At 43.8% G+C, this 14,561-nt stretch overlaps 1 protein-coding gene across 1 annotated transcript in view; it reads right to left on the bottom strand.

Moving 5' to 3' along the window:
* Window positions 1–1,695: 1,695 nt before the first annotated feature.
* Window positions 1,696–14,561, bottom strand: part of gpc4 (glypican 4) — a 32,189-nt gene continuing 19,323 nt past the window's right edge. The window contains exons 2-9 of the mRNA XM_008282189.1: window positions 12,792–12,950; window positions 7,766–8,163; window positions 7,222–7,387; window positions 6,294–6,424; window positions 6,054–6,200; window positions 5,179–5,303; window positions 4,903–5,075; window positions 1,696–4,817 (exon numbers count right to left, since the gene is read on the bottom strand). Coding sequence (XP_008280411.1) covers window positions 4,606–4,817; window positions 4,903–5,075; window positions 5,179–5,303; window positions 6,054–6,200; window positions 6,294–6,424; window positions 7,222–7,387; window positions 7,766–8,163; window positions 12,792–12,950 — 1,511 coding nt within the window. The 3' untranslated portion in view covers window positions 1,696–4,605. The remainder of the gene's footprint in view (window positions 4,818–4,902; window positions 5,076–5,178; window positions 5,304–6,053; window positions 6,201–6,293; window positions 6,425–7,221; window positions 7,388–7,765; window positions 8,164–12,791; window positions 12,951–14,561) is intronic.

Genomic DNA, 14,561 nt, shown 5'->3' with positions numbered 1-14,561 from the left:
ATTTTTTCAGTGCAAATTGTTCAGATGATTTTCTTTTCTTTTTTTTTTTTTTTTAGTAAATTCTATCCATGAACTCTACAGAGCCCACTAATGGCCTCAGCCAGAATTTTTTGAGAACTGCTTTTGCAACCCCTCACAAACACTGTGTATTATTTTGCAAAACATGGGCTAAATCACAGCCAGACAGAGCTGCAGCTGTGCTCACAACCAGCAGCTGGATAATGAAACTCCTTTTTAAAGTGACTAATGAGCAATAAATGCACAAAGCGTCAAACTATCTCTTCTTTGCTGAAGTTTCTGCAGAGTGTTTTCCTAAATTTCCAGTGTGTTATAAATGGACTGGACCAACGCACCAACTGAAGGAATTGGAAGGAATTTAAAACATACAGCGATCACCCTTGAGGGGTTCCTTATAAATGAACTATTTCAAACCTGTGAAGCAAAACTGTCATTTTTTTAAAATGTAATTTGTTGGCAAAAAACACCTTTAGATATATTGAAACTACTACATATCAGGATTAACTAAAACACAGTTTGTATAAGTGTATTTGCATAATATAAATTTATCATGTCTGTAAAAATATACAGGTTCAATAAAGTTGGACACAACCTCTACCTCTGTTTGTGATGTTTGCAGTCACAGCTGGGCTTCCACAGTATGACCCACTGTTGTTCAAGGTCTAAATGCATAAACAAGTAAACCTGCAGGGCAAAACAGAGAACTGTATGCACTGTATGGCTTGTGTGTTTGCATTATCAAAGCTTCTTTTTTCTGTCATGCAAGAAAGTACAAAAAAAAGGTTGCAAGCAAAGCCTGGAAAATAGAGCAGCCACAGCTGAAGCCTAAGTGCTGATTGGACAGACTCAGTTTAACTTAATGCAAGATTCACGCTCCTAAAGGGCAGTTAAACTCATGTAGATCATTTAGTAACACACAAAAGAACGTACTGAAACTGGGGAAAGCGAAAATGCTGAGTAGAAACTTTGGAGACTAAATGTGCAGAGTCATGTACGTTAGAGGGGAAGAGTGCGGTGCAGTGAGTTTGCTGACTGCTGAACACCAGGGTCTCAGCAAGCCTCAAGCCTTTTTGCACTTTCACCACAGGGCACAGCGTGAATCTGCAAAGACTGAAGTGTTTAGGGATGAACACTCGATGTGGAACAGAGCCACCGAACTTGATGAGTGATGTGTTTTAATGTTTTTGCTGCAACATTTCTTCTCACTCTGCTCTTTGGAGTTGTGTTGCCTTTCATGTGTGGATGTTTTTATACAGAACACGTGATATGATCTAGAAGAAAGGTTTGTTTTTTATTTACCACTTTTAAATTAGTCACGAGACAGCATGTCATTTTCAGGAGAAACTTATGGGTCACATTAACAAGCGACACTCAGCATGTATACCAATCTGTGCCGCTGTTAAAAACCTTTAGAGAAGCAAGGACAAGTGTCACACAAACTTAGCTTAGAGGGCAATTCTTCCTTGTTTATGGCAAGATTTCTAAATTCTGACAACATTTATGTATAAGTTACTGTGACTTTGTGTAAATGTCTTTTCTGCCCTCTAGCTGTGTGCATCTTGCATCGTAAACAGGAAAAACTTCTCACACTATGAAGTCAAAAGTTCAAAACCAACCAGTACCGATAAAATAAAGCAAATCCAGTCTGTTTAGTAGAAAAAACACATTCACACCCGGTTAAATATTGGCAGTCTTTATTTCAACAAGACTAAGAAATGTTGTTTAATATACATTTTCCTCTTACAATTTAACATCTATCTCATCTTGTTTTTTCCATAACATTTAGGAGATACTCTGACATGTAAAAATCTGGTGTACTGTTAAGGCCTCTTTTAGAGACATCTAAAAACGGCTGCTCTTTATTTACACATTTTTCATTCTTTTCAGTCACTCACTCACTCTCCGCTCAGAGAGCGAGTCCTTTCTGCTCTTGTGGGCCAAAGGCAGGCGGACAGGTTTCAGCACCCGCCCAACTCGACTTTAAAGTCACGAGACTGAAGTTGCTCTGCGGATCGAATGAGCAAACATCCAGCAGCTGGACCAGCTCCCCGCCAGCCGGAAAATGCTGCTGCCCTGGCCTGCAAGCACAGACATTTACCATCGTCACCCAAAACATCTCCTCCGACTCTCAGAAACTTTGGGTTTCTTCACACTCGACACAACTCTTCCACATGACACGAACACATGCACAAGCCCTTGTAGAAATGTTGGTGGAACACAAAAACAGGACAATTGAACTGGTCACCTGCAGAAGTAATGCCAAATCGAGCTGCTGAAGCGCAGCTACGTGCTTTTAAATTAAGGCTTCAGTATTTTATATGGGTTGCATAGATGTTTCATCAAATCCTTCAAAGTCAGATTGTTAATATTGATGTCCTTTGTTGACGTCTGATTTGTGGAAACTATTTGTTTTGAGAAAATAGAAGCTTACAATCAACCTGTCAATCTGAAAGCCAAACAAGAACTAAAAGGGTTCTTTCTATCGTTTACTGTTCTTCTTCTTCTTCACTACATCTAATTGTTTCAGACCTGCAGACAAATGTGAACTTGTTTTAAAAAAATTCACAAAATGAATAATTAAAGCCCCCAAATCTGATCAATTTAATAAATTACTTTGAGAAACAAATACTTTTTTCTTTTTTTTTACCTAAATTGTTCATATCAAAGCATCCTGGGTGCTGTATTTCAGATAATCTGTCAGTTCTAAAGGCATGTTTGCAATGACATTAAAACACATGCATAAGTTACTGTACAAAAGCTACACAAGGCAGCATCATTTTAGAGATGAAATGGCCAGGTAATGCAACTTACAGACCCGATTATCAAATTAGAAGACAGAGAAAATCTTACATTGTGCTTGTCAGCTGGTAAGAATACACTCAAAACACCCGTCAGGGAATCGAGCAGACAGATCATAAATCATCAACATCTACATACTTTTTTTTTTTCCTTTTCTTTTTTTTACCTTAAGAAGATAATAATGTACCAAAGTTAAAAAAAAAAAAAAAAAAATCAGGCACCATACATTGCATTAATTTTGGTAGTAACTGTAACAATACTTCAACATTCCACACCGAGTTGAAATGATGAGAACGTGAGGATGAGGATAGGTAGATCAAATGGTTCAGGATGAGTCCATTTATACTGACACAGGCCATTTAAGAGGTACAAGTTGGTATTGTGGGACGGGGGAGTTTGTGGGCAAAATAAAAAAAAATAAAAAATAAAAAAAGCCCCCAAAACTGTGCACACTGACCACAAGTGTCCCCATTATCTGAGGACACCGTCCTCTTCCACCACCTAAAACTAGCAGTAAAATCCACTGTAGTACCTAATATATAGCTTCATACCAAAAACAGCTAAAAATTACAACACCTCCTCAACATAAAACCCTGTATTAAAATAATCTTTTCTTGATTTCACTTGATCAAACACTGTCTTTTGTTCCTCTTCTCTAGTTTAATGTGAAACGCTCTGAACGTACATGTCGCCACCTTATTCTGTTTCAAACCAGTAAGACTGTATAGAGTCAGATCTTCTGTGCTGAACTGAGCTTACAGTACCAAAAAGGCCATTCAGGACATGTCAGCTTTGCCTTCTTAGGGGTAACGGCAGGGGGACACCGGCCACATATCTAACTCTATCTGACACTTTCAGCTTAACACCACTAGATTGCATTGACAATGAGAGTATGCATGAGGTATGACCTTACTACTGAACGGCTTTAGATGAAGACATTAAATTAATGAGGAAATGAAAAGTTAGGTTGTGATAATGCTCATAGCAGACATACAATATGCATGTTTCGGGCTCGCAGAACGCCCCGTAGGCTCTTCTAAAAAAAATGATTCCATCTCCAGGTGAAGCATAGATACCTGTGCTGCAACTTCTCTCACTGTATTTCTGAGAGATGAACTGTGTTCTGCTCAGACTGCTCCTTAGCTGAGATCAACAGCAAGCGTCAGAATTTCTGACTGGCTGATGTTTCTAAATGTAGAAATGCACAGACACAAATATTCACAGTGTGCACATTCATAATGTGCAAAATTGCTGCTATGAATTGTTACCTTTCATAACAACATTATATGATTTCCATGTCTGGTGCTCAACTGATCTCTGAATATTGGAAAGAAAAAAAACATCCTCAGAAATATGAAGATATGTCCCAATACAGGCACTCACTGTTCAACCAAACATCTTTCGTAATATTTAGTTATCAGATGGCAATCACTGCAGAAGACACCCAAGAATCATGAGATTAAATTGCCAAAAAAGACAATTCTATAATGTTTGTAATGCTGCAAGCAGAACCATAACGTAGCCTCAGAAGAGCCACTGGAGTACAGGTTTATCAGGGGGAAAAGGCGCATTTCTTGGGAAGAAAATCATATTGCTGTACACTGATGTCCTTATAAACATACAAACAAATAGTTAATAGTGAAGTTATTGTAATATTAAGAAGAGTCTTCCCCCCCAATGGCGGACAGTCCAAGGTCCTGAAGGCAGTCTTTTTAAAGTCTCTCTGACAGTTTTCCCCTTCGCTCCGTGATTTCTGGTCATTCTCTTCCTGTCCCTGCCCAGCCAGTTTTATCTCAAGTGGGGGGCGAGCAGGGCCAGGGCCAGCCCGCAGAGCGCCAGCGCCATGCTTCCCTGTGAGGCAACCCCGGCTGATGGATCAGAGTGTACCAGATTGACCCGCGGGTTGCTGGGGTTTGGTGGGGTGGAGAAGTAGATGTCCTCGTTTGAATCGCAGGATTCGCAACCGCTGCCGCTCTCCTCTCCTCCACTGGCGTCCTCGTCTGGAAAAAACAAAAACACACACGGATTAGATGTGACCAACAGGGTGTCGTACAGTAAATCATAAAGCTCGATAAGAAGTCTCACCGTTATCAAAAGAGATGTCGTTGCCACTGTATGCAGCTTTGAGCCAGCTCGTCATCTCCTTCAGAACTGCAATCTGACTGCGAATCATAGTGTCTGGTTTTGTTATGTCCACGTCCACATCTGGGTTCGATACCTGATTGGCCAGTCCGTTGCCAATGACAACTGACTCGTACCTATTCAGAGTGAAAGTGAGCATAAGTTAAGATGTCAGACTTGACTTATAATACGCTGCATACAGTTACATTTAGATTCAGTTTTGCGTTATGTTTATCTTACCTGCTTTTTGCTGTACCGTTCCAGCACTCATCGCCAGGTGCAATCCTCTCACCTGCACACACGGTTTCTGGCAATGTGGACCAGAACTTCTTTGCATGTTTCAGCTTCTTCTTCACCTCACTTGTCTGATGTGAAAAACACACATAAACAACAGGTCAGATACTTTAGAACAAATCAAAGCCCGTTTCAGATGTGGGATTTGTACCATTTGTGCTTCATTAATCTGCTGAAGTGACGCATTCGGTCATTCAAACAAAGGACACTCGGCTTCATTTAAACACACCCTCCACAGTGACGGAAATAGTCATGGCATGCAGTAATACACTAAAGATTAAATCTAAGTTATGCAGCTGATAAACTGTGGCTCCATGTGACTTTCTGTTAGATCCAGATTCATCTTGTCTTCATGCCAGGGATAATTGATCATTCTAAGTAATTAATGAAGTTACTGCTGTTCCAGGCCCACAAATCTTTCGCTGCTTATATTTATCAAACTCAGACAAGCAGCCGAAAGAAACAAACTGAACTTCATCTCCTGTTATCATTTGGTCAGAACCTGGATTACAAATATATTCCAGGTGAGTCTCACTGATCTGACCTGTTTTTATTTACATTTCGCGCTTGTAATGAATGTAGAGAAGAGTAAATGACACATGTTTTGGGTTTTTTTTGGCAGCAAACTGTCTTTTGCACTTTTGCTTCTGATGTTTTTGGACCAATGTTGGTGCTGAAATGTGGAAAATGTCTTTGCCAAATCACTTGTATAACTTCATGTATGTCCTTTATGGGTTCAGCTGACACATTCAGTTTAATTGAAAAAGCCCATGTATAGAAGGGCTAAAGAGTATCTATTCAGTGCTCTCTGTCATCCTTACCAGTCGATCTAAACTGGTCCCAGCTGCAGTAGTGGGTCTTGCATCAGGACTGTAAGGGCGGAAGCGGCCAGTAAAGCTCGTTTCTTTAACAGAACGCGTAGAGCGGAAAGCCATGCTTGCTTTAGGCATCCCGCATCCCTGGAAAACCTGTTGGATGGGAACAAAAGTTAGTCAACTGAGGGGAACTGTGTGCACTTATTTCTCGTTACTTTCTGTCAAAAACACTGAAATGATACTGACTTTCTGTGACACTTGCATGCTGTTCTCCTGCATGTTCATGATGGCATCCGAAAGCTTCACATCGATGGGATCCATGACGGACTCAAAATTAAAGGGACCTTCGAGCCTCTCGGCCAGACCGAGCATGGCATCTGAAAACCAGAAGAAAAGAACTTTAAACTTAAAATCAACACATGAGAAAATAGCAAACTGCTATCATAAAAAAAAAAAAAAAAAGCTACCACTAGGGGGAAGCACAAGCTCAAGAGTGGGGGACTGTTAACCAGCGAAACATGACATGAGATTGTGGCTGACTAAAGCTGCAGCAACAGAAACCAGACGCCTCTACAGACCAGCAGCGGTGTCAGCAGCCAGAGATAGATGCATGAAACGGTGACATACAAGTCAGAAATCACGCTTTTGTTACAGGAGTCTGTCATGTAGGATAAATACAACACGTAGAGTAAAGAACAGCGGATACGTGCACCACCCTGAATGTAATGAAACTGATCTAGGTCTGTTTACACAACACAAGAGCTGCATTCATTCTGAGGGCCACAACATGTACAGCTTGTACAGCCCCTCCCGCTCCCTTTACAAGACACTAAAGAATGAGGGACATGTTTGTGCATTATTGTTAATAAAACACTGCTCATTTGTTAAAGGCTGCTCCTGCCAAACTGAAGTGCAATATGTCTCTGTCGTGCCAGCAGCACCACACAAGGTGAAAGTGGGCTGCATGTTCAGAAAAGAGTGGATTAGATCAGATAAAACTTTAATGACCATTGGTGAAATATGAGCACTGCAGTGGCAACGAACACAGAGGCAGGAGGTTGTATAAATACACTCTATTGCCAAATCAAACACTTCAAGCTACTACAAAAGAACGGTCAGGTTAAGTTAATAATGGCTGCAGACGGTGTCCTTGATCATGTGTTGTCCTGCTTACCGAGGAAGTTGTTCCACTCTGTGTCCAAGTCAGCCTGGTTGGCCAAACACCCCCGCATCACATTCAGACAGTAATTCTGGCACGGTTTCAGGGCCACTTGGCCTGAGCAGTAGGGACAGTACAACATCTTCATGGCTGCTCGCACACAGCTGGGAGACGCGCTGACCTGGAGGAGGCAGGGGGCAGTTAGCAGACTGTTTTCATTGCACCACAGCAAGAAACACTCATCCAGCTCCATCACGGACACATACTGAAAAAGCATGACCATTAATTTTATAAGCCGACTCCACAAAGCAGTATAATCTAATCCTCAGTGAATCACTCACTGCAGTGGAAAAACATGTCATACCAGAGGAGTCAGAGTGGTTTATGTTATCAGAGACAGTGTAATGGAAGCACAGCCAGATTTCCCAAGAAAGATATGAAGTCAGAGACACAGAGAAGAGGGATGGACAGGACTTCAGAGGAAAAAACATTCTAGTGTTTGATAGAAGACTGACTGTCGTGGCCTTTTTAAGCGAAGACAAAAGCAGCTCTCACGTACTGTAGAAACTCTGTTGACCACCTCCGGCAACAGTGCCAGGCCGCGTACGAAGGTGCGTGCGGCCACAAAGGCACGTGTCAGCTGGATGCGGAGTTTGCGCGGCACATCGCCGAAGGGCTGCAGCTGCTCCGTGTGCCGGCTGACGCACTCCATGTAGGCGTCGCTGAACTCATACTGCACGTTGACCAGCCGGAACATCCTCTCCAGAAGGTCAGCCCAGAAGTCCGACAGCATAGAATCCAGGTTGACGGCGGCGCTGCCGGAAATGTAGTACCGCGTCAGGGCCTCGAAGAAGTTCTTGAAAAGCTCTGCGTTCTGCACGTACATCATCCCGTATGTTCGCACAAACATGTTGTGCAGCGAGACCTCCGCATTTTTCAAAAGCTCACGGAAAAACTCTGCAGAGAAAAAAAAAAAGAAAGTGTGGTTTAGTGTGATGGCTAAATCCTGAGGTTGCCAAAGACACAGAACAAACAATCTTAGATTGTTAACATTTCAGTGTGTCTACAGGGAGGGACGCATTTTAAATATGTCATGTAGGAAACTGAAGGATAACATATTGCTTCGAACAGCTACAGAGGCTGAGAGCTGATTTTTAAATTAAACTTTAGCTCGACCTCTTCTAAACTGAATTATTTTGAGGGGAAAAAATAGATTTAGACTTTGTAGGTATTCTGTTACAGAGCTTTAGAGAACACATAAAGACATTGTTGAATTCATGGTATACCAACATGAGTTAAAGTACTTTTTTTGCCATCAATGTCACACTGATAAAATTAACATTTCAAAGTACAATTAACTGCCTCTATTATAGTACATTTTAAGATCTGGTTACATAGAGTCCTCCACCGACACCTTTGACCCGAGTTGCTGCCACCCTGCCTGACGTTATTCCACTTCACCTGCGCCCATGTCCTGACATTCTGAGCGTCCAAACAGAAACAGCTTAAGAACAAAACCTTGAATGAAAGGCGAAGGAATGCGTTGCGGGACGGCTGGAAACGAGGAGATGAGAGGAGCGAGGCAGGAGGGGTTAAAGGTGGAGCATCTCCGTCATGCTGAACGAGCAGAGCTGCTCCTCGTCTCCGTGGCCATTCAGCGGCGACGTCTCTCCACATCAATCTGCTTCAAACTGACCACCATCAATGGCATTTTTCTGTTGTCACATTCCATTCGCTTTCCTTTCTGCTGGCTTCTCTTGGACTGTCCTTCAGAGGCATTTTCAATAGGATTACTGAATAATGCGACCCCCCTCCCCTCCCGTATACGGACCTGTACCCCCCATCCAGCCCCGCATCTCCCTCCCTCCGCTGCTTTCACTTCATCAGTTCCTTCAGAGAGCTCTCTTCACTAGAGACAGGGAACAATGACCTACTTCATCCTGAGGAATGTCCATCACCCCTCCACCCTCACCACTCTCCCCCACCCCCAATAATCCAGGCCCCCCTCTCCCACGGACACCCCCTCCTCGCCTCACCCCAACTTTCTTAATCTGGACAAAATGAGAATTCCACAGAGTCTCTGAAAAATGTTTCACCTTCAGTCTCGCATGCAGCCCCTTTCACTCATCTCTCCTTTTTTTTTTTTATCCTCCATCCTTTCTCCCCCTCGCTGCCCCCTTGTGCACAAAACTTGTGTCCCGCTGCAGTTTCTCTGGGTGCCCACTGCGCGGCTTTGAAATGTAAAGTTCCCATGCTCTCACAGGGGGAGTCACTAAACGCTCTCTGCCACCAGCACACAGTCACCGAGTAGCGCTGTCACTTCCACTTCAGACTGACACACTAAAAAAGAAAAAATGAGATAGGGGAGGGGGGCGAGGGTGGCTTGGGGTGGGTTAAGTTGAGGGCTTTTTTAACTCCAAATCCCCACTGTGTCGCCAAGGATACCGGAAACACTGCAGCCCCTCCATTTACCTCCCCGCCATCGTTGCCCTCCCTCGTCTCCGACACGAATGCACACACACACACACACACGCACCGCCAATGCACGCTCCATTGATAGAGATTAAAACAAAATCGTCCACCCCCACCCCTGGAATGTCATAGTAGCCACAAGTTGAAAGTCAGTGAAAGGAGACTGAGGAGGTGAAGAGGAGGCGGAGGCGGAGGAGGAAGCAGCAGCACGGAGCACGAGGACAACCCTAAACTTCTCTATTTCCTTTCTACAGTTTATTAGAGCGGTAATGCCTATATGCTAAACAGATAAGCCCCTTAATGAGTTTGGACAAACCCACGGGTTAAAAAAGAGCGGCTTGTGCGGGGTGTAGCGAGCGGCGGGAGGCGGTGTGGAGGCTCTGAGGGGTCTGAGGCATGAGCAGCATTACACAGGCATCTTGCATTGTCATTAAAAACAGTTTATGACACGCTGCCGTCTGCCAGCAGGCCGAGGAGCTGAACACTCCCTCCGGATTTTTCCATTAAAAATGTGCCTGTCACTCAGCCAATGGTCTGACAGAATCTGGGTGAAAGGTTATGCGGGAGAGAGCGTAAGCTGTGGTGAAATGTAAGGAAAGAGGACGACTTCTGCCTCCCAGTATCTGTCTTTGCCTTCTTTCCCACCCCCCGCCCCGTCACCGTTTCCACATGTTGCAGAGAAAGCCCTAAATTATGTACAATGATCTTAGGCCCAATCCATCACAGGAACAGAGGAGCTGACCGATCTCCTCCCACTCTTCCCTCCCACTTCCTCCTCCACGAAGCTCCCCCGCCTCCACACACACACACCTCCCACCAGTGTCCCTATAAACTCTGCTCCTCCCAATCCCAACCCAGGCAGTAATTGCATCCTATTTGTGCCAATTAGTCCCTGAGCTTCTCCCTTTTCTTACGGGATGGGATTCTGTCCCTCCTGCTGTTGGACCTCAGTGCGTCAGATGGATGTCTCTTGTTGTGTGAGTGTCCAGAGGCAAAGGGGGCCTTAATCCAAGTGCTTAATTCCCAGACATAGACTTGCTCTGCTGGACAGGGTCACTGCAACAGGACAGACAGGCTGAGGCCAGGACAAACACACAGCGACGAGACACAGAGAGGGGAGAAACTATTTCTGGCTCTGGTCTTAATTGGCCATGACTCCTCGCTCTGGGCGCATGATGAGAGCCTGCCTAATCACATACACCACTTCCTGAGTTTGTTAGTGCGCGAGTGCATGTTGTTGTCTTCGCGTACAGTTGCAGCTGTGTTTGTGCGCTTATGCGGTCGGCTGATGTCACCATTGCCGCTGTCATTTTTTCTGTATCGGTAAACACAACGATAAACACCTCCTGTGCCAGTTTCGCCGACTGGAAGTGCCTCCTTCAGGGTGTCTCGATGTGACAACAGCAAATAATGGGACAGCAACCCGAGCTCGTCACCGTATCCAGTGAGAGGGACGGTCTAATGGCCCAGGTGGAAGAGACCACAGCAGGCCTTTGTAAAGAGATCCCACATCTAACAGGTTGGGGACAGCGGCAACCTGCCTGCAGTGATGAGGAGGGGGCACGAAGGGGTAGGAAGGTAAACTAAGTTTCACTGTCATCCTCAGAGCTGCCCCCTTTTGGATGACTTTGTTGTTTGGCTGATTTCCCAATAATGTTCTGCATCAACAGTCTGTTGTTCTGGCTGTTTCAACATTTTTTTTTGATTTGTTTGATGCGTTACAACTGAACAAATGTGACATCAGGAAGAAAAAAACTCTGAGTTGAAGCCACATTTATTGTGAAAGCAACCTTTTTTATAGCTATGTAAAACAATGGGGGAAATTGTGGAGACAATTGTGGTTCTGGTTCTGGTATCAGTTCCTCATAATCAAACACAGAGACGAACCATTTAATTCTTTCCACTTCTCTGTAATCCTCTGCAGTTTTACAGGAAGACCTGCATCACTTATTTTCACTTGATTTCACTTCCTCAGTTTCTAAACAAATTTTTTCTGGTTTTCTATTGTAGTTGACTAAAAATCTTTGGTTTGACATTTGAAAACATTCTGTGGAACTTGATATGGGCCTTTTTCACAATTCGCTGGTATTGGATAGCCTAGATGAGTAAATAAAAAATAATTTGTAGGCTACTCCATAATGAAAAGTCAGATTGAGTCGTGGAGGACAGCACCAAATGCGAACGCACTAGAGAAATGCATGCAGTGAAACACAGAAAGAGAGACGAAGAAGGGTCTGAGGGGCAAAGAGAGGGGTTTTTGGGGAGGGTGAGGCATGAGATGGGGACAAAGGGCAGTAAGAGAAGAGAAAAAGAGGGGCGGGACGGCTTGAGCAGCCACTGCATTCCGACACGTCACATTCCTCTTCACATCTGGCTGCAATACATACGCTCCCTGTTACTGACTATCCCTTGCTGCCTTTCACAGACACATAAGATCTGAAGGTCTTTGACCTGCATATGCACAGGCACGCACATGCACACCAAGCGGCGCATCAAATTATGCACATAACCGTCCTTAACACGCAAAATCCCCATGCATTTAGAAACTTTAAATCCAACACTTTCTTTTCCAGTAAGCCTGCGAGGGTCCTCATCCTCTCTATCTTATCGAGCTTCTTCACAGAGCTGCAGTGGTGGCATGGTTGGGTTGCTGAGGGTATTCAAAGCTGTCCTGCTTCCTCTGTGAGTCAGCACTGTTGCATGTTCCCATGCGCTCCAGCCCTCCGCAGGAGAAACATGATCCCAATATTTACAGGCATACACACATGTGCACACACACAGTGGAACAGGAAGTACAGAGAAGACTAAATCTGAAGATGTGTGTGGTCCGTCTGGAAGCATGCATGTCTCTCTGGAGAGAAGGGAAGCTGGTATGGGGGGTGGGGGGGGACACGATGAGGCAGGGAGCTAAGACGTTGAGAGACAGGTGGACAGGCCAACGGACGCAGACTGACTGTCTCCGCTCCGAGCAGTGCACTGGCAGGTGGGAGCGTCCGTCAAAAATTGTGCAACACAAGTGCTGCGATGGGGACACTGTGGCCACTGGCACAATTTAGTCTAAAAAGTGGCTGCTGTAGATGTTTGTGTGTGTTTGTGTAAGTGTGTTTGCTTACTGTCAAAGTGGCTGTGCTTCTGTTTGAAGGTGGATTGTAGGTTGGTGCTAAGCCTGGAGACGGGAGCTTTGATCTCCGTGTGGCTCTGCTGGCTCAGCTTCTCCTCCATCTCCACCGTGCAGCAGGAGAAACCCTGCGGACACACTTTCAGGGGGGCTCCTGCAAGAGAACGAGGAGGTTAAACACGGCGTCGTACAGAAAACTGTCCTCAGGTGTCACATCAACACAAAATATTTCAAGACTGTTACTTTAGAATAAAAAACAAGGCCAGTTTAGAGCCAAGCAGCAAGTGTCTGGAGGTGACTAAATCTGAAGATGTAGAATTTAAGCTCCATTCATTAATCCACAGAATAACACTGAAAACGAGCCAACTTCAGTGGATACTTTACCTTTTAGAAACATAAATGTAGATCAGCCATTAACAACTTCTTGTCTGGGATGTAACCTTTATACTGTTAAATAACAGGTTCACCCTTCACAAAACTAAATGCACCTTGGCTGTTAAACCCCCCTTAACTGCACTTAATTGCAACACTCAGCTCAGAGCAGTCTTTAGCTGGCCACTTTATAGAGCCGTGCTCTTATCCTGGCACTCCCCTGTCTTGATTGATAGTTCAGTACTGAAGCTTTCTCCGAGTGCTGTGTCCTTCCAAAACACAGTCTTTAAGAGGAGAGGATTAACTTTTCACCCACTTTGCAGGTGAGAGGTCTGACTTCAGCCACAAACACATTAAAGCAGATAAACTTTTTCATCACATTTGGGGTTGCTTCCACACAGGGCAAGTTTGTGGCCAACAGGATTTCCAAAATAAAGCTCTCTTGGTCTGGTATTAATGGAAAATGCTAATGTATGACTTTTCATACATGACCCTCAGCATGTGAGCGTCAGGTGATCAATTCTTCAAGGCTTTATCTGTGAACAGATCGAATAGATGTAAACTATCTCTCTTTTGCAACTTCAGTGTATTTTTAACATGTTCAGACAAAAAAATAGGAAAACGGTTCAAACTGAATAACATTAGTAAGGACACGGTCATGAATGGAGCCAAAAACCTCAATAAAAACTGCTCTGTGCTTTTACTCTGACAAAACCCAAACATTGTCTTTGATAAACCAGAAACTGTCAACTTTGTCAAAAGTGAGTTTAACATCCAATTAAAAGGCGGGTCATGGGAGGACGAATGCAAAGTTGCAGCTGCAATAATGTTTTGTTTTAAACGTGGCTGTTGGAATTTGGGAGAACACAGGGATCCTTTCATTGCATCTCAGCACCAACAGCCTGTTTAGTTTTCCCCACCAGCTTGTGCTCACTGACTCTGTGTGTTGTGCACACGTTCCTGCTACTTGCACGTCTTGCATGTCATACATCACTGGAGCTTTAACACTGCCTCTGATGTTCTGCTGCTTTTTCTTTTCTTTTTTTTTAACAGACTCATTCACAATCCCAGATTAAGTCAGTTTAGTTTTAGGTCTTCTTTCAGCATGACAAACTTTATAGTATCTAAAACCTTGAAATGCGTTAGAGTTCTATTCAGCGCTACAACATTTTGAATTTCTCACTGGGACGACACTACACTATTACCAATACCTATGAATAGACTGCTTGCTCTTTTCAGACTTTAACATTGGTCATCTCTTTTTTGTCCTGGTATACATTTTTATTTTTCACTAGCTGAGCCTTGACTGAGTATCAAAGACATGAAAATGTTCTGCGTAAAGAAGCTGAAGCAATTTATTTTAGTTAAGTAATATCAAATATTTAAAAAAATC

This window comes from Stegastes partitus, unplaced genomic scaffold, assembly GCF_000690725.1.
Source record: "Stegastes partitus isolate 25-593 unplaced genomic scaffold, Stegastes_partitus-1.0.2 Scaffold263, whole genome shotgun sequence".
Lineage (NCBI taxonomy): Eukaryota > Metazoa > Chordata > Actinopteri > Pomacentridae > Stegastes > Stegastes partitus.
The sequence above is the reverse complement of the archived record's forward strand: the minus strand, read 5'-3'. Positions and strand labels throughout refer to the sequence as shown.